Below are 20,236 nucleotides of genomic sequence, written 5' to 3'. Positions count from 1 at the left end.
AAGCATGATAACACTTGTTGTAGTCTAGTTGACTATGATAAGATCTATAGATAAAACTGCATACTTTTCCTCTCATCTTCCTCCAAAACACTTTTTTGAAGGGGGAGGTGGGAAAGAAACTGGGATTTAGTTACTGAAAATATATATTTTTGGTTTTGTGGCCAAGAGTAAGGCCTAGTATCCTTTGAAGATAGAGCAATACTGCCAAGTGTCCAGGCAATGTAAAAGATCACAGGTTTTTTTATGCAGTTCCATTTTCTTAGCATCAAAAAAAATAACCATTACCTTACGTAAGGTCCAATTATACCTATTCATTTTTGTTTAAAAGTGGAATACTGGTGCTACTTGATCAGGAGAAATTTCACCCATTGACTAATTTGAGAAGGAGATGGTGGGAGGAAGAGATGAAAGCTTTGTTGAGCTAAAGTAAAAATAGTTGAGTTCCTTATGTTAGGAAACTAGTCTGCTAAGATTGCACTTGTACCTGGTTCCCTGGGGCACATCAATTCTTCGCTTTGTCTAAGAAATTGGATTTTAAAAAGCAACTCTTTGTTAGTTTTTTTTATTTTTATATAGATATCCAGTGCTGTTTAAAGAAAGTTCTAAGGCAGGAGGTAATACTTCGACCGAAAGTATTTGCTTCCTTTTGAGAACATATGTTTTAAGCAGCAGCCAAGACATGTGGTTTTAATTACAAGTTTTGAATAGTCCTTTGTGAGAAAGCATTCTCACCATCCTCTTGATATCACCAGCAGCTGGCTTCTATGGCTCCCTTCATTTTGTTTTTAATGTCCTTTTATTATGATTTCGGGCCCAACAGAAAAGTTTTTTCTCCTAGAAAAGTATGAACTGAAGCAAGCTCTGTTCGCTAAAAATTAATGTGCTTCGGGCGAACAATAACCTTGTTTGTTTCGGGATCATATATAGAAATTGTGTAGGGGTTTTCACTATCTGCTCCACCACTCTAGGAAATTGCTAATTTTGTTTACATCGAGACGTTTTTGAACTGAGCAAACTTAGTCATTCACAGAAATAAGCAATGACAGCTGGTTCAAAGCAGTTTTCAATTGATAAAAGGTGTTCTCTTTGCAATTGTTTCAAATAAATTAACTAATATCTCTTGGGAAGTTATCCATGCTAATGAATTTTTATCAAAATTATGTAGAAATCATACTAGAGTCTCTCTTAACCTGATCAATGTGGCAAAGTTTTGCACCACGTTTTGGGAGCTATGTAAATAGCAGCTTATTGTTGCTGAATCCATCTCTGAATAGCAATACAATAGGATTCAGCAAAGTGGAAGTAGCTCGGTACTATATGTCAGTATTAATGTGATTTTGTGCAACTCGAAAAATAAGTTTCATTTTTGTTTTCAAGTATTTTTGTGAATCCAAATGACATTCACAACTCAGCTTAACCATCATCCTATCTATGAAAGGAGCTATATGTCTAACTAAAAATCAGACCTTCAGTTAGTTAGAGCTGGATTTTCCCAACCCCACGAAGATGGTCGGAGACTGGAGGAATGAGGAACTAGGAAGGTGCTGCATGTAATGCCTCCCTGACTCATTCCCCTCGCAGGAAGTTTCTGAGGGGTGAACCAGGAAACTGGGCTAGCTCCCCATGTGATGGAGCCAGGCAGCCAATTAAGTTGAGGATCTCGAGGGAAATTTTGCTGCCTCATCAGCATTTTGCCATGTATGAAGGCCACCGTCTCAATGTTGAGGTGCCCTAGGAGTCTCCGATTTGCCTCGGCAGCACCCACCTCAGTCCTCCTTCCAGTGCCCTTAATAGGGAGGCCGTCTTAATTAGGAAACCCCCTCAGGGAAGATTGTGTTGGTGGATGTGCTTCCAGCAAGTGCTGGCTTGGCCCTGCTGTCAGGGTCCATTGTAAAATCCAACCCTTAGTGTCTGAGCAATCTTTTAGCTAAAAGTTATGGATAATTTTAAACATTAGCTCAGTTTAACTGCTTCAGCTTAACATTGCTGGGATAATTATTATGGAATCTAGTCTTTGGACAGCTACAGGGAAGCAAAGCAGTCTGGCACCTAACCACATTCTCCCCCCACCCCGCAAACACCCCTCCCAACATGTTTTCCGGGGCAGGCTCCTGCCTGATTCTGCTGGTTGTAGGATCCCATTAGAAATTTTCAGCCACAAATATGTGGAATGAGTGTACACAGCTGAGGCAGCAACCTCTAAAGGTAAGGGGCATCCCTCATGTTTCAGGTGATAACGGAGCTTAACCAGTGGTTTTTATAATAAAGTGGTGGTTGTAGGATAGCTCAAAAAATCTTGGAGAATTATTGTGGGATACGGACAAGGACTGTGAGCCTTTGTCATCTTGTGCTAAATCTCTTGTGGGAGGGATTTTTTTTAAAAGCCCAACCCTGATCCAGACCTCACTGCTGGGTGGATCAGGAACTGAATGATTTCCTGAGCTCTGACAACTGACATGGCACCCGTTTGATGCCCATAACTCACCAGTGGAATTCATGTGCTAGATTTGGGCAGGCAGCACAGCCATTCCGCTTGCTTGAGGCAGAAATCCAAGTTCCCCCAGCTGCTTTTGGCAAGAGACACTTAGGTAGTCTCTTGTACTTGAATAGCTGTTTGGTGTGTACATTACATTCTACAGAAGCGACATAATGGTTGTCATCATGAACCTGCCTTCCATTATCCCTGCTGACCTAAAGTTGGTAAGTGCAGATTTATACAGGTGGATGAAGGAATTCATGTACATTAATTAAGCACTCCAGTTTCCTACTGACCTTGATGGATATAATCTTGCTGGTCTGAGTGGGGCAGTATTTAATGCATATCAGTTGAGCATAGAAAGCTATTACTTTCATGGGATAGCTCATTATAGAAACATAGGGCAGAATTTTGCCGGCGGCGTGCGGGGGCAGGCCTGACATGCCAATGCGTGATGACGTTTGGCGTGAGTCCCGATGTCACCGCACACCATCGCAATATTTCGGAAGGCGGGCGCACTGAGTTCCAAGGCACACCCGCCATTAATTAATGAGCCAGTTAAGGTCCATGAGGCAGTAACTGACTGATTTTTGCAGCCTATACGATTTTCAGTGCGTTGTACAGGTGCAATGGGCAGGCCACATTTTTAAAAACCTCATCCGCTGGCGGGATAAAAGGGGTGAGTGGGCTCGCTGATGTGAGTTGTTAGTACTTTTTAAACTTAGTGTTGCTTCTGTGAACAGGACAACTTCAATTCTCTTCAAAGCTGCTTGGACAGAAAAAACGGGCTTCAGTTCAGGACTCTGGAGGAATCCTAACACTTGGCAGGTTTCAGACAGCCTTCCCTTACCCTGGGAATTGTGCTCTCCACTCCTCCTGAGGAGGAAGAGAGGGCCAGAAGGAGGAGGCCAGGAGTCCATATTCAGCCTCCAAGAAGAGCCACCTTTAGGAGTACAGGCACAAGGGGCACAGGGCCAGCAGGAAGTCCAAGGTGGAAGGGGCTGCAGAAGATGCCACTCTCCTGCTGCCAGGGTTTACAGGTGGCGATGCAGCTACTTCAGTGCCGAAGGAGGCTCCGTATCTCAAGGCAGACAGAGACCTCCATCTGCCAGATGATCAGCCCTGAGATCAGCTCCAACTATGTGAGTGGACACCCCTTGCCAGTGGCTCTGAAGGTCACAGTGGCCCTCAACTTCTATGCCTCTGGCTCTTTCCAGGTGTCCGTGGGTGATCTTTGTGGAGTCTCCCAGTCAACTGTCCATATTTGCGTCAAGCTGGTGACTGATGCGCTGTTCAGCGTGTTGACTTTCATTCGCCACCATATGGACAAGACCAGTCAGGCAGAGTGAGCAGAGGCTTTGCAGCGATTTCTGTGTTCCCTCACATCCAGGGTACAATTGACTGCACACACGTGACCACAAAGATGCCAGCAGGTGAGCCGGGAGCCTTTGTCAACAGGAAGGGATTCCACTCCATGAACGTGCAGATAGTGTGTGACCATAGGATGCAGATTCTGCAAGTCTGTGCAAAGTACCATGACCCCTACACCCTGAGACACTTCCAGGTACGGAGGCTCTTCAGTGCTCCAGCCCGGCTGGATGGATGGCTGCTGGGTGTCGAGGGCTATCCCCTCATGACGCCTCTCCGCCGTCCAAGAACAGAGGTCGTGCAGCTCCAATAGGAGCCATGCCTCCACGAGGGCAGTGGTAGAGAGAATCATCAGTCTTCTCAAGATACGCTTCCGGTGCCTGGACCATTCAGGGGGCGCACTGCAATACCCCCCCCAGATGGTGTGTCATGTATAGTAGTTGCATGCTGCGCTCTCCACAATTTGGTGCTGGAAAGGGGTGATGTAGTAGAGGAGGAAGATGTGGATGCAGATGACCTGGCTTCAGACGATGAGTACAGTAGTGAGTCCGAAGACGAGAACGCTGAGGGGATAGGCGCTGACCCGAGCAACCTCCAGGGAAGCAGGGATACCCAGGAGGCTTTGATCCAATGCTCCTTCAGCTAGCCTACCAAAGATGAACTACCAACACATGCCAGGGCTGCAGGTTCCATACTCAGTACCCGAGAACAACATTTTCCTGGGTAGGAACATCAACCATGTGCCATTTCAATAAAGCTCAATGGCAAACAAGCCACTCATAACATCATGGGTTCCCCTTCACCTGCAGAAGTAATGAAGCACCCAGAGGCTTGTTGGGAGCCACAACATTTAATGATTGCATACTTGCATACAGAAATGAAAGTCCATTAAAAGGTGTTGAACAGCACCCCTACTGAAAAACAACTGAAATGGGGGTCAAAAGAAAACCACCAGTGATGAGCCCGTGGCGTGTCTAAGGTAATTTACGTTTGTGTGCGGGTGCTTTGCCTAGGTGCTTGCCCCTCACTGGCACCTGCATTTGAGACAGCCTGCTCTTCTTGCTGTCCTGTTGACCTTGATGACCTTGGCGGGCGTCCTTTGGCCTGTGGAACCTGTGCTGGCCCCAACTGGGTGGGAGTGGCCAGTGGCCTGGCTGGCATGTCACCTCAGCCTCATCAGATGCCACGGTCACTGGCAGAGGAGCGGAGGAGCTGCTGCCCTCATCCGGAGTGCCCTGAGAGGAACCCGCAGAGACAACAGGCAGCTCGTGTGCCAACGTGAGGTCGCTTCGGACCTCCCTGCTCACCATTGATGGGTGGGCTCCTAGCTGGGATACTGGGTGATTAATCCATCTCCCACACTGACCACTTGAGGTCAATGTCGCTGTGAGGGCTTGCAGGTATCCTGGATGAACCTCTCCGAGAGTCACCACTCTCTCCATGGAGGAGGGCATTGCGCTCAGCCGTCATTGCATTGCTCATCCTCCGCATGGCCTCCTCCATCACGGAGCCTATGACACGCATTTCCTCATGTATTTCCGCCAGATCCTCCCGCACACTCTGGACATCCAGCATCTGTTGCCTGAGGGATGACTCCAGAGGCACATCATCAGCCACCGATTTGAGCATGTTCCTGGTCCCCTGCAGTCCTCTGACTACTGGTGCCTTGGGCACGCTCTGCCTCAGCCTGCACCTCAAGCGAATGTGAAGTGCCCTCACTGCTGTGCACCAAGGCACTAGACAACAGAATTATCTCCCCTGAAGTGCTGGTGCCTGCCTGGCACTGAAGGTGTGATGTTGATGCATTTATATTTTCTGGGCCCTCTGGTCAACAGCGGTCCATCTGCCTCCTGAGTCCAGGCATGCTCTGGTGAGGCTGAAAGGAAGAACAAGGGCACTTGATTAGTAAAAGTCTGTTAATGTGCATGCCTGGCACCCGGATCAGGATGCGCTCCTCCTTCCATTATCAATGAGCAACCCATGTTGGAAGCTGAAATCAATATACAGTCAACAGTGGAATGTTTGCACTGGCAGACATTGTGACCCTTGTTCACAGCTCTCTTACTTCCCAGTGGCTCCCCACCTCACTGTGGCCGGTTGATGCATGGCGCCTCTCCAGCTCGAGAGCCTCCTACTATCGGGTCATGAGAAAGTGGGGCTCTGCATTGCGTGCTGTCTTCTCCTAAAAGGAGAGAGGAACATTTTAATTAGTCCACCCTGTACCTGCATTGCCATTGCAGCCTTGCCACCCCAACCTGAGTGAAACATTGCAGGGCTCATCCAATTCATGACCCTGGAACTGCCATACACTCATTCCAAGCAGCCAGGGCTTTACCTCTTTGCCCAGTTGCTGCCTCCATCACATTTGCCACTCGTCTTTTTAGTTGGTAGTGCTCGTGGGTTTAGATTACAAGGGCAGCAAATAGATGGGTACACCGCCACCTGGAAGTCCACCTCCAAGTCACTCAGTATCCTGACTTTGAAATGTTTCGGCGCTCCACCACTGTCGCTAGGTCAAAATCCTGGAGCTCGCCCCCAAACACTATTGTGGGCATACCTGCACCACATGCAGCGGATACAGAAGGTGGCTCAGCACCACTCTCTCTCGGGCAACTAGGGATGGGAATAATTGCTGGCCCACCCAGCGAAGGCCACATCCCGCAAATGAATGAATGCAAAAACAAAATTCAGTTGGCTGGGGGTGGGGTCAGGAGGGGCCTAACTGCTGTGCTAAGTAACCCATGCCAACACGGTACTCACCCTTCCCGATTGCAAGAGGTCATTGCTCCCAGGTGCGTCTCACCACATCATGAGAGCTGATCCTTGCTGCCACCGCCTCCCAGGCACGTTTTGTTATGTGAGGGTGCATCCTCCCCCTCCCGCCCCTTGGCACAAGGATGTCGCGGCATGCTGCCACCTCCTGAGGAAGGCATTGAGGCACCCATCCAAATTCTTAGAGCACAATGCCCTGTCGACCTGCCCTCCTGCCTGGCCTGGCCTGCCCTCCAAGAGCGCTGTCGGACATACTCCTGTGCGACATCATAGGCATCTGTTGGAAGGCTGCCTGCGCCATTTTTGAATAGGGAGTCATCGGACTCCCACCATCGCCCACCTCTTCCCTCTGTTCTCAGCCCTGATTCATGCTGGGCAGGCCTTAACTGGCCTGCCTGTGTAAATGGCGGCGCAGAGCCAATCACAGGTAGTACCTATGCCTGCTTTGACCAGCCCACCATAAGTAAAATCCTGACCATAATAGGAGCAGGAGTAGGCCCTTAGACTCTGCTCCGCCATTCAATGTGATCATGGCTGATCCTCTATCTCAATGCTATATTCTTATTGATGCCCTTAATATCCAAAATATTATCAATTTCTTTCTTGAATATACTCAGTGACCCGACCTCCACAGCTTTCTGCTGTAGAGAATTCCACAGATTGACCACCCTCTGAATGAAGAAATCTTTCCTCATCTCAGCCCTAAATGGCCTGTACTGTATCCTGAGATGGTGGCCCCTGGTTCTAGACTCCCCAGCCAGACAAACATTCTCCCTGCATTTAGTCTGTCTAGCCCTGTTAAAATTTTATGTTTCAATCAGATCTCCTCTCATTCTTCTAAACTCGCGTGAATACAGGCTCAGTCGAACCAATCTCTCCTCATACAACAGTCCTGCCAGCCCCGGTACCAGCCTAGTGAACCTTCGCTGCACTCCCTCTATGGCAAGTATATCCTTTCGGAGGTAGGGGGACCAAAACTGCATGCAGTACTCCAGGTGTGGTCTCACCAAGCCCTTGTATAACTGCAGTAAGACACCCCTACTTCTGAACTCAACATACCATTTGTCTTCCTAATTGCTTGCTGCACCTGCCAGTTTACTTTCATTGACTGGTGGATAAGGACACCCAGATCCCTTTGTAGATCCACATTTCCCAATATATCACCATTTAAATAATACTCTCCCTTTCTGTTTTTCACACCAAACAAACTTCATTTATCCACATTATACTGCATCTGCCATGTGTTTGCCCACACATACAACTTGTCTAAATTGCCCTGAAGCCTCCTTGCATCTCTCACAACCCCGCCCCGTTTTGTGTCGTCAGCAAACTTGGAAATATTGCATTTGGTTTCCTCGTTCACGTTGTTTATATCTGTTGTGAATAGCTGGGCCCAAGCGCTGATCCCTGCGGTACACCAATAGTCACCGCCTGCCATCCGGAAAAAGACCCATTTATTCCCACTCGCTGTTTCTGGTCTGTCAACCAATTCTCAATCCATGCCAGTATATTACCCCTGACCCCATGTGCTTTAATTTTGCCCACTAGCCTCTTATGTGGGACCTTATCAAAAAGCTTCTTTAAATCCAAATACACAACATCTTTAGGTTCTCCCTTATCTATTCTACTATTTACATCCTCAAAATAAACACCAGTAGGTTAGTTGAGCATGATCTGCCTTTCAAAAACTCATGCTGACTTTGTCTAATCCCGTTAATGCTTTCCAAGTGTTCTGCTACCACTTCTTTTATAATAAACGCTAGCATTTTCCCACTATTGATTGGCCAAAAGGCCTGTAATTTTTTTTTTCTCTGCGTCCTTTTTTAAATAGTGGGGTTACATTTGCCACCCTCCAATCTGTAGGAACTGCTCCAGAGTCTGTAGAATTTTGGAAGATGACCACTATTGATTCCAATATTTCCAGGGCCACTTCCTTCAGCACTCTGAGGTGTAGATTATCAGGTCCTGGGGATTTTTCAGCCTTTAACCCCATTAATTTCTCTAGCAATTTTTTTTTTAAACTAATACTGAATTTCTTCATTTCTTCCCTCTCACTAGAGCCTTGGTTCCCTAACGTTTCTGGGAAATTATTTGTGTCCTCTTTTGTGAAGACAGAACCAAAATGTGTGTTCAATTCTTCTGTCATTTTGTTCCCCATTGTAATTTCCCCTGTTTCTGACTGTAAGGGACCTACAATTGTCTTTGCTAATCATTTTCTCTTCACGTATTTATAGAAGCTTTTACAGTCTGTTTTTATGTTCCCTGCAACTTTACTCTCATACTCTATTTTTGCCTTCTTGATCAATCTTTTTGTCCACTTTGGCTGAATTCTAAGCTGCTCCCAATCCTCAGGATTGCTGCTTTTTCTGGCAATTTTATATGTCTCCACTTTGGATCTAATAATATCCCTAATTTCTTTTGCAATCCATGGTTGAGCCACCTTTCCTGTTTATTTTTGTGCCAGACAGGAATGAATAATTGTTGTAATCCACGCATACGTTCCTTTTAAATATTATCCATTGCCTACCCACTGTCAACCCTTTTACTAAGGTTCCCCAATTCACCATTGCCAACTCACACCTCATACCCTTGTAGTTCCCTTTATTTAGGTTCAGAACCCTAGTTTCGGATTCAACATCTTCACTCTCCATCTTAATGGACAATTGTATCATTTTATGGGTCACTTTTCCCCGAGATTGTTAATTAATCCTTTCTCATTGCACGGCCTAAAACTAAGCCTGAGGCTATAGGGTAATTGATGTGGTAATTGTTTGTTGCACCGGTGCTGTAAGAGGTATTCTTCAGATGTTGTGTTTAGACTCTTTATTTCTATGGGCTTGATGCTTTTTTAATAAGATGATGCAGAACAAATAGCCTTCAGTTTATAATGGAAATGGTTCTATATTTTGAAGTACAACATGTAAACTGCAAAAGAATTTCTTAAACTGGATGTGGTAAATTATTTTTTTCATTTTAAATACTTGCAATTTTTTTATGTATGTAATTTATTCTCTAAAAGCTTTGCCATTTTTTTATAACTAGGAGAAAGTTCCTCCTCACCTGGCTACCTCGCCCATCCCTACAGAAGAAGGGCTGTTCTTCAAGGATATACAGTTGAGCTTGGGCAAATCTCGAGCCGACCCAGGAATGGAACAAGACTTGGAGAATACAGTTCAGAGCACAACTCCAGAGACCTTGGTCTGCACCAGTTCAGTGAAGAAGAAAAAACGGAGGAAGAAGAAATTTAAACCAGATGGCAAAAAGGAAGACCGAGGTCCATCAGCTGGCAGTGAAGAAATATTTGAAATGGATATTAGTTCTGATGAAGACAAACCAATGCATTCTCCCAGGTTAAAAACAAACTTATCTCACAGTTTGTAACTCTTAGAATTCATTCTACTCTTGATTGTGCTATTCTTGATTCAAAAACAGTTAAGTAAGTTTTAAAAAAAAAATAAGCAAAGTATACCTTGAGGCTAGTCTTGGTGTCTCAGGAAATAAATACTGATTCATTGTAATACTAGAGTTCTCCTGTAGAAGTATTTAAATGTCAATGAATTCACTAATATCTGCAAGTTGAACCTTATTCCTGATGAAAGTGTCTTTTGTGGAATTGCATAAGCTTTAGAGCTAGCAATTAACATACTTGTAATAATCTGCTTACTAAGTATTACCCTATATTATTACTTCAGATTGGTGGTTATTGAATACCAGAGAATTCTCATTATAGTCACCACTATGTATTTATAATTCAATAGAAATGTTCAGTATACATCATCCACTAAAATGATGTGGAACAAAACACATGTAAGAAAAATTTGTAAGCTTTTTTTTTGTAAGAATAGATTTGACTATAAACACTTTCTAGTTTGTAAAAACAGAAGATCGCTGGTTAATGACCAGGAAGTTCAATTTTCTTGAGCCATTCATAATGTATTGAGCCAGAGTTTGTCAATAAGATAGCTCTGTGCACCATTCAGACACCAATGTTAATGCACAAATTAGTCAGCAACATGTAGTCAGGTTGAGACCCTGTAAATTGCAAATCACCACTAGTTTTTGGTTGATTTACATCTTCTCTTCCCCCTGGTTTTAATGAAATTATTAAATTTGCAGACCCGATGCAACTTTTCTGTGGGTAATTAATATAAGTACCTTTTTACAACTTTACTTATAACGAGTACCAAACAACCCCCTCACCCAGAAAGTAGCAATTAACTGTTAAATCTCAGTCCTTCAGTTTGTGAATTGTTTTAGGAGACTTTAAAAATGTAATTTTTGGAAGGAAGTCAGGAAGGTACTTTGATAGGTGCCTGATATCTGTACAATTCATTGATTAGTTGGGATAGCACAGTTGTTTCCGAGTTCAGGAAGGTAAAATTATCCAATGACCTTTTCCTCATCTTTTTCCAGTGAGTTCTGGTGGAAAGTGAACAGTTGCAGCAGTTGACCAACCTTAGCTATGATGGTCTGCATGATATAATAGCATTCCATACTTACTGTAGACTCTCACTGGGCCACCAGTGAGGGCAAGCTGCTCGTAGCCACAATATCCTAGCTCTGCATAAGGCACTGCCTTCTGGAGCGCTGGGAATTGGGTATTGCTGTTTCACTTCATTTAAAGCATTTGTTTGTATATTGTCTATTTCAAGCAATTCAATTTATATGCAAACTTTTATTTATTGAAGTAACAATGGTGTAACCGGACCACTTGTGTATGATGCCTGTTTAATCTACCCAATCATAAGGAATTTCAGAATTGTTATTTTCATTCCTTGTTTGTGCCTATTTATTTGGCAGCTAATTATTTCTGGATCACTTGTCATTTCATTTATTTGCTTTGTGCCAGAGATTTCATTTGCGTTTTCATTAAGCACAACTTGCATGGAACATTGTGCAAGTGTTTGTTTCTCACCTCCAACTTCATTTCCTTGTTGCTTGAGAGAGAAAACGCATAATGTGAATGTTGATAAATGTCTGAGGAAGGGGATTACCTTTTTGTCCCTCGGACTTTGGTTTGACTCCAACTCTGATTACAATATTATCTTTCAAAATTCAATACAAAATTGTTGTCCTCCCAATTGTGTTTCTGGGCCTTCCAAAGTTTAAATGTGGCTTTTCAGCACAGTGTCTAAATTTCCAAAATCCCCTAGTGTTACTGAAAGCAATCATCATGGAAGTCCAGTGGTTTAGAAAAACTTGAAACACTTGGCAAATATTTTCTATCTATTACATAGTTGTCACTTTAAAGGTTATGTTGATGAATAATGTTATAAGGATGAATAAAAAGCATATTCCATTATTATTTTCCTAATGCAGGGGGTTGGCATGCACCTCTTCAAAGGGCAGTGATTTGAAAGAATCTCCAACCTTTGCACATAAGGATGATTATCCATATTCTGATGGTGACTGCTCTCTAATTGGATGGTACGTGATACAATCTTAAATCAAAGCGCATTGTAACTTTCTCCACTGTCCTACAAAATATACCTTTTAATAAAACATATAATTCATTAATCTGGCAGACTCTCAAATTGCAGACAATTTCCCTTGTGATGTGTAACCTGCTGGTATGAATAAAACTAAAATTATATCTCAATCATACTGTCCAGTAATTAACAATTTAGGCATCATGGCTTACCTGAAAACGTGAAATACTAATACATCTGCACCAATAAGTATATGATATGTTATACATCTCTCAAATGTCTGCAGTGATTTTGAGGTTTGATTGAAATCACACTGCTCACATAGGTTTCTTTGTAGAAGGATTATAATTCTTAACACACAGAGCCAGCTTAATAGCTAGGTGCACCAGAAAATCCTAGTATAACAAGCATTTGTTCATGTCGAAATACAACAGGTTGAGGATCACTTCTCACTATTCATGTGTCTTAAGTCAATTAGCTTAGAAATGTTCAGCATCTTGTATTCACTAAATGTTCATTCATGTTGAATCCTTTGACCACCTCTGGTTTCTAAATAGAATTAGCATTTGACAAAGTCCTGATGGCATTGTAGGAAATCGCTGTGTTTTCAACAGCGGCAATTCTTTTGTGCCAAACTCCGTTTGTGAAACTATTGTATAGATTTGTCATAGTTGTATGATGCTGTGACCTTTATATTGTGGAGTATCTAAAATACACTTGACGCAGAGTGGACTGTAGGTAGATTCAAGCAGCAGTTTTTAAATTTAGTACAAGTGTGCACATGAGAAGTGCCCTTATAGAATGCCACAAAAAGCAATTTGAAGTTACTCAGCTTCTATTGGTTATATACACCATCTTTGGGATAACTCATCATTAACTCACAATGTTCTTATCTTGTACATCTAAACATGTTACCTTTTAATAAAACATAATTTATTGACCTGATAGACTCTCAAATTGCAGACAATTTCCCTTCTGATGTGTAACCTGCTGGTATGAATAAAACTAAAATTATATCTCCATCATACTGTCCAATAATTAGCAATTTAAGCATCATGGCTTACCTGAAAACGTGAAATAATACAAATGCACCAATAATTATAAATGAGTTTACAACGCGAAATGACCTGTTCATCACCCTTGCAGTTACAGAAGAATTTGTAAAACAATCACGGAAGGACCTGACCTTTTGCACAAATTATGTCCACAGTTCATTCAAAGCATAAACTTTGCTTACTTATCCTGATATTTTGCTGCTGTGCCAAACAATCTGCATATCTTAGCTTGAGCCTGAAGTTAAGCCATTCAGTCAATTTAGGCTAGTTATCAACTTCCTGGCCTGGCCAGAAGGTCATATTCATTCAAGTTTATTTTTATTGCAAACACTTCTAAAACTTATATCCACAACTTGGCCAAGCCTGGGTGAACCCATGATGCATCCTGATATACTGCTTCATTTACTTCCAAAAATGGACCTGATAATTTTGAGCAAAGCACACTTTTTTTGTTTTTGCCTAGAAAGTTTTGAACTACTGCTGAATAAATATTTTGGCAGTTTTGCAAGTGGAGTTCCCTTTTAACTAAGTGGAATGATATGCATCTTGTACAACACTGAGCCAAATAGATCAGGAAATTTTCAGCTTTGATCCTTGATCTGTGATAAGTTGACAGACTCATTCAGAATAGCAGTAGATCCCTGTAATTGACTAGGTTTTCTACCTCTAATTGCTATTCAGGAAGTTCACGTATGGATGTTGGTCAGCAGCAGCAGTCTGCATTCAAATGCAATTAACTATTCACTACTTCTGAGCTGCTACTGGGATTTGATGCCTTTTTTGTACTCATTTCTGCTGAAGAATTCTATCTCTGTTATTTGGCTAAGGAGGGTAAGAGTAAGCTTGCAGCTCTTGCTTCTAATTGCTGCCACTACAATAATGTGTGGGTAGGATGCCTTGTGTAAACTAGGGCGTGAAAAAATGACCTCTTGGGCAAGACCACAGAAAGCTGACCGTGCATGTAAAATTACCTCTGCGTAAGTCATTTTCTTTAGAAGGAAAATAAAAGGGAAAATGTTACTTCAAATTTTTATTTTGGGCCATGACTGCAGAGAATCCCTTTTTTTTTTGTGCATGGTCATGTTGAAGAAAACATATATTACTAACTTGCTCCAAGGCTCTCCAGTGTCAGTGTTTTAGATTCTGGGTAAAATAACTACAGTATAAGACACTTAGAACTGTTAATGACAGATATGTTTGTTTGTTCCGAAGTATGATGTTTTCCATTGAAAATGCAGTGTTTTCCCTTTTTTACTTTCATTTAGCATGTCCATTTCCCAGCCATTTTCTCCTAAAAGTGACTCTGAATTAATGGTGAAACCATCTGATATGCTGATGTCTGAGCCTCACATGCAGTGGTCGTGGGGAGAATTTCCAGAATCAACAAGGGTAATTAATGAATTTAATTGAACTCTGAGTTACATTTCCTACTAGAGCTACACTATTTTGACATTATTAGAATAAATATTGTGAAATAAAACTACAGATTGTTAGCATTTTTATTGAGATATTGCCTTAAAAATATAAATGCACTTTCTGACATGAAAACATTTTTAAACAGCATATTGAAGCTCTTAGAGGTGGGGGGTTGCGGTAGAGGGGATAAAATATCACTTGCCTAGAAAACTGGATGATTTTATGGTTTTCAAAAGTATGCTGGTTTAGAATTGATTGCCATGAAGGTTGTGATTATTTTAATAGTTTAAGCCCTTTTTCAAGTTAATCTGAAGATATTGGAATCTTGAACTGATGGTGTTATCTACATTGACTGCAGCAAAGATTACAATTAAGATCGGAGTGTTAGATTACTGCAAAGGCGCAAGGGAAATCATTTTCACAACCATTCCTAGTGTGGTATACTATTCCATACAAGGTGAAGGAATAACTGAATGATTGGAGAGATGGTATAATAGGGAAAAGGATTTATATTCCTGGAACACCAGACAAATTCTGTTAATGTACCCTGCAAAAATTGTATGTTCATCACCTGAGCAGTGTTGAGATCAATGTCCTTGCTCGGTAAGCAACTACTGCTTATGGAGAAGAATTAAACTAGGGATGAGGAGAAACGAAAATGAGTGCCTTTTTTGCGTATTGTGTTTTGAATACAGAAGCCAAGAATTAATGATGAATTTGTACAAGTAAATCTTGAGGTAACTGTTAACTTTGAAGCGGAGCTAAGTAAGCTATCGCTGAGAGAAAAGTTAGGAGAGATTTCTTTACGTAGATGAATTGCTTTGCCACAGGATGTGGTTGAGACAGCCGACTGCTTTTTTTCAGGGGCTAGTTAAACAAATATTTTGCTTGATTGCCAGTGTATAAATGGTATAAGAATAGTGTCTCTTGGTGATGCATACTAGCACACTATTTGCTTTCCCAATAACCTTGCAGCATTAGTTTTAGGCATTGAGTAAGTAATGCATTAATCCCCCAGGTTCTTCTCACACTCAGCATTATTCAAGACAATCCTGCGTGGTGCACTATCTTACATTTATCTGTGAAAGACGTGAGCTATTCCACATTATATCCAGATCTGTCTATTATTTTCATTTAAGTTTCTTACACCCCATTATCTCTGCATCATCTGCAAACTTTAGTTTTCCCCACCACCTGACCACCCAATGTGTCTTATTTGGAGCATTGCTGGTGAAGTTTTGCCATTGGTTCATAATAATACACATCTCACTTTCCATTCACTGAAGAGGTTTGCAAATGCTTAATTCGTGCTTTTGTAAGTCAATGAAAGTGAAACTGTTTCTTTAACATACAAGTGGAATTACAGGATGTTTGATTTGAACTTTACAGGTTAATAAAAGGGAGAGGCTGGAACAGCTAGAAACCTTGAGTATTACACCATCTGAAAACACTTACTTCAGGGTTATCCTCAGTCCTGATGTTATGGATGTGGATGTCAACGCTGGGGAAATCACAACTCATACAGTATTGAAACCTGAGGCTAGAGCGCTTGGGAACTTTAGCCAGACAGTTGCTAACAGCGAAAATGCATCACCTGAAGAAATTCCCATTGACACATTTTCACAATCCCCACATTCAGAGAGTATCCCAGAAACTGGAGTCTCTGTAGTGTCTCAGATGGACAGCGCCCCTACAGTCCCTGAAACAGAGACTCCAGCTATTACAAAATTAGATTCACCATCAAAGAAAAAAGGTAATGGCTTTGCATTGTGCTCCGGCTACTTATTTTGTTTATGTAAAAGGGTATGAATATGTGATTAATTCACCTGTATAATACTGATTTTTATTGCTTATCAATCCAAAAGAAATTGATTCTTTCAAAAGCCCAAAACTGTAGTTAAGTTGATTTCCTTCCGATCGCTGCTGAAATTCTGAGATATCAATAGAAAAGCAAAGATATTCAACTTAAATAATGATTATTTATCTAGTGGTATGAACCTCTGCTTTCTGGTGCTATACATGCCTTGAGGCATCATGGGCTGGATTTTGCTGAGATTCTGGACCGGGAACAGAGCAGGATGTTCACATTCTGCCTGGAGGCGGCCAATTAAGCAGTCACCCCTTGGAGTCCCATCCGATTAAGGACAACAGGCAGAATAGTGATTCTGGAGACCAATGAAAGGATTTAAAGGCACACTACCAGTATCTTGGCTTGCCTTTGGGAGGCCACTTCCAGGCAACAGCTGGGCTTTGGTCATTGCGGGGACCCTGCTTGCTCTACCCAGTTCTAAAGTGCATGGCTTTTATTGACGCTAAGGCCGAGATTCTCCCGGTGACCAGCGCCATCGGACTAGCAGAGACCCATGGCCTCCACCTCGGAACTTGCCTGTTTCTACAGCACTGTCATCCTGCACGACGATGAGGTCACTGTGACTGAGGACAAAATCAATGCCCTGATCGAGACAGCTGGTGTAAATATTGAGGCTTTCATGCCTAGTTTGTTTGCCAAGGCATTGGCTAATATTGCAATCAATAGTCTGATCTGCAATGTTGGTGCTGGCAGTAGTGCCCCACCTGCTGCAGCAGCTGCTTCCACTGCTGCCCCTGTTGCTGCTGAAAAGGAAAAGAAACAGGAGGAGACTGATGATGACATGGTCTCCTTGATTAAATGTACCATGTAATATGATTTTTACAATTAGAAATGTTAAAATTAAATATTAGAAAAAAATCAACTGGAGACTTAATAAAGCCACTTTTTTCAATTTTAATTCGTTCATGGAATGTGGACATGGCTGACTAGACCAGCATTTATTGCCCATCCCTAATTGCCCTTGTTCATAGAACATTTTAAGAGCCAGCCTCATTGCTGTAGGTCTGGAGTCACATGGCCAGACCAAGTAAGGACGGCAGATCTCCTTCCCTAAAGCGACTGAGCCAGATGGGTTTTTATGACAATTAGCAATGCTTTCATGGTCATCATTAGACTTTGAATTCCAGATTTTTTAAATTGAATTCCGCCTGCCATGGTGGAATTCGAATCCCCAGAGCATTACCCTGGGTCTCTGGAATACCAATCCAATGACAATACCACTATGCAACCACCTCTCTAGCTTAATTTGTACCTGCTGCTGCTGGGTGGGTAGCTGGTGTCAGTCAGACCTTGCTTCTTACAAGATCATCCGTAAGAGAGATCGGGTCAGGGAACTACCCCTGATGAGATTTCCTCCCTCATACCTGTCCCCGCAGAATTGAGAAGATTCAGCCCAATGTGTCTGTGCCCACTTGACTGTCTTGTGTGCTTTTAAAATGTGATGAATAATTGTGGGATCTGTTTCAAAGCGTAATGTTTTAATGTCCATGGCAGTGTGCCGGATTCTATCTGCACTATAGCCAATATTTAGTTTAGTTTCAGTCAAGTTGGACAGACTATTAATAAACAAATAACATGTTCACTCCTCTTTGCATGTCAGAAACCAAAGATGCTCATCATATACAAGATCTGATCCCTAAGCTTTCAAAACTCTTAGGCCTGCGCGCAGATTTTTTTTGCAGTGGTTAAAAAGGCATACAATATCCTGAACTTCATGAATAGAGGCTTAAGAGTACAAAAGCAAGAAAGTTAATGATGAGCCTTTTATAAAACATTGGTTTGACCTCTACAGGAGTATTGTGCCCATTTATAGGCACCAGAATGTAGAAAGGTTGTGAAGGCTTTAGAGAGGGTGTAGAAAAGATTTACGCGAATAGCTCCAGAGATGAGTTTCAGTTATGTGGATAGACTGGAGAATCTGGTGCTCTTTTCTCTTTAGAGAAGAGATTGAGAGGAAATTTGAAAGCGGTGTTCGTACTTGAGGAGCCTAGACAGAGTAGCTAGAGTGAAACTGTCCCCATTGGCAGAATGGTCGAGAACAAGAGGACACCAATTTAATGTGATTAACAAAAGGGCTAAAGATGACATGAGGAAAAACATCTCTGCGCATTGAGTGGTTAGGTTCTGGAATGCAAAGCCTGAGCATCTGGTGGAAACAGGTACAATCATGGCTTTCAAAAAGGAATTAAATAAGCACCTGAAGGGAAAAAATAGTTTATGGGAATACACAAAGGACTGGGAAGTGGAACTAGCTAAATTGCTCCTGTTAAGAACCTGCATGGACTCATAGGGGTGAGTGGCCTTCTGTAACAATGCTGTGATTCAGTTCTTCTTAATGTGGGGTGTGTGTGGGTATATTTGCTTCCCTTGTACCAGGAAAGTAAATCTTGGGAAGGAATTAGGATTTTTACATAATTTAAGAGTGTGGAATGCTGTTGGATTTAACACTTTTGTGGTTTATTATGAAATAAACTTATGTAGGTCTCCAGAAACGAAGTCAGCATCAGGGACCTGAAGACATTTATTTGGATGATCTGTCTGTTTTGGAACCTGAAGTTGCTGCTCGCTATTTTCCCAAAAGGTACTACATTGTCTCCACCTGTGTGTAAAGATTTCCTTGATGAACTGATTTTGGAATCCTAAGATAAGCAAAAATCCAGGATGTTAAGCTCACAATGATGCATGGCCAAGTTGTGTATAGCCCTCTTCAGTAATGCAGTCTGAGCACTGAAAACTGTCTCTTTTTTCCTCTACAGTGAGTTTGACAGCAATTCCAAACGATGGATTGAATCTGACACACGCTCTGGTTCTCAGTCACCACAGTCGGTGGGAAGTGCAGCAATGGATAGTGGGACAGAATGCCTCTCTGATTCGGCAGCTGACCTGCCAGACCTAATGTTCTCACTTTGTGGGGGTCTCAGTGAAAATACTGAGATTTCCAAAGGTAAGGCAAAAGATGGAAACTGAAGGCTTAGAAAAATTATGGAAGACTTCATAGAAAAGTGTGATTTACATTTTCACTCATTGCTAAATTTTAAGAAAAGAAAAGTTGTCCTTTGTTACCATGATTAATAATGAGTCTGCAGCACAGAAACAAACCGTTGGGCCCACTGGCAAAATACTGGTGTTTTTGTTCCACAAGTTCTCTTCCACCTCCCCCCCACCCCCACCGCACCCCTCTCCTCTTCATCTCACCCTGTCAACCTTCATTCTATTCTTGTGTCCTTCATGTGTTTATCTAACTTCCCCATAGATGAAGCTGTCACCAACCTCCAGCATCATATTGTCAATGCAGCATCAAATTGTCATTTTCAAAGGCCAATTGACATCCATTTTCCCGGGCCACCAACATTTTTCCAGTGGCAGAGCAGACCCCTTGCTGCCTCGCAAGGGTGCAGCCTTCCCAGGGGCTTTGCTGAGGAGGTGGCGGCAAAGGGCACCCCGTGGCCCCACTGCCTGTGCTGAAGAGATTATCCCTCTGATTGTCAGGAACTGCCATGAGCAGCCACCTCCGTTAGCATGCAGACCTGCTGAGGTTACGGAGCTTCCAGCCTGCTGGTTGGCAGCAGGGAGAGGCAACTTGCAGTCCTTAATTGGACCACATGCCCAGCAGTGGCCTCTTAATTCACTGCTGCCAGGAAGATTACTGCAAAGGTTCTGCTACCCACCTGCATGGTCTTGGGGACCCATGTTGGGCCCTGATGTCATGACTTATTGCATGCCAGAAAAATCCAGGCCCATATCTTAAAATATTTCCTGTTAATGAATGGCAGCCTTTCTTATGTGATTGTTGGCACCATAGTGGCCAACTCTGTGTTAAGCATTGCCTGGTGTGGCTCAGGGGCCCCAT

The 20,236-nt window shown here is 42.6% G+C and overlaps 1 protein-coding gene across 4 annotated transcripts in view; it reads left to right on the top strand.

Annotated features, from left to right (window-relative positions):
• Window positions 1–20,236, top strand: part of lpin2 (lipin 2) — a 101,934-nt gene that overhangs the window by 46,080 nt on the left and 35,618 nt on the right. For all 4 annotated transcript variants that reach the window (XM_041189575.1, XM_041189574.1, XM_041189576.1 and 1 more), the window contains 6 exons: window positions 9,659–9,966; window positions 11,936–12,043; window positions 14,366–14,489; window positions 15,906–16,269; window positions 18,868–18,967; window positions 19,143–19,330. In XM_041189575.1, the coding sequence (XP_041045509.1) occupies window positions 9,659–9,966; window positions 11,936–12,043; window positions 14,366–14,489; window positions 15,906–16,269; window positions 18,868–18,967; window positions 19,143–19,330 (1,192 nt within the window). The remainder of the gene's footprint in view (window positions 1–9,658; window positions 9,967–11,935; window positions 12,044–14,365; window positions 14,490–15,905; window positions 16,270–18,867; window positions 18,968–19,142; window positions 19,331–20,236) is intronic.

The sequence above is a fragment of the Carcharodon carcharias genome, chromosome 6 (genome assembly GCF_017639515.1).
Source record: "Carcharodon carcharias isolate sCarCar2 chromosome 6, sCarCar2.pri, whole genome shotgun sequence".
NCBI classification, from domain to species: Eukaryota; Metazoa; Chordata; class Chondrichthyes; order Lamniformes; family Lamnidae; genus Carcharodon; species Carcharodon carcharias.
This window is presented reverse-complemented; position numbering and strand designations above follow the sequence as displayed.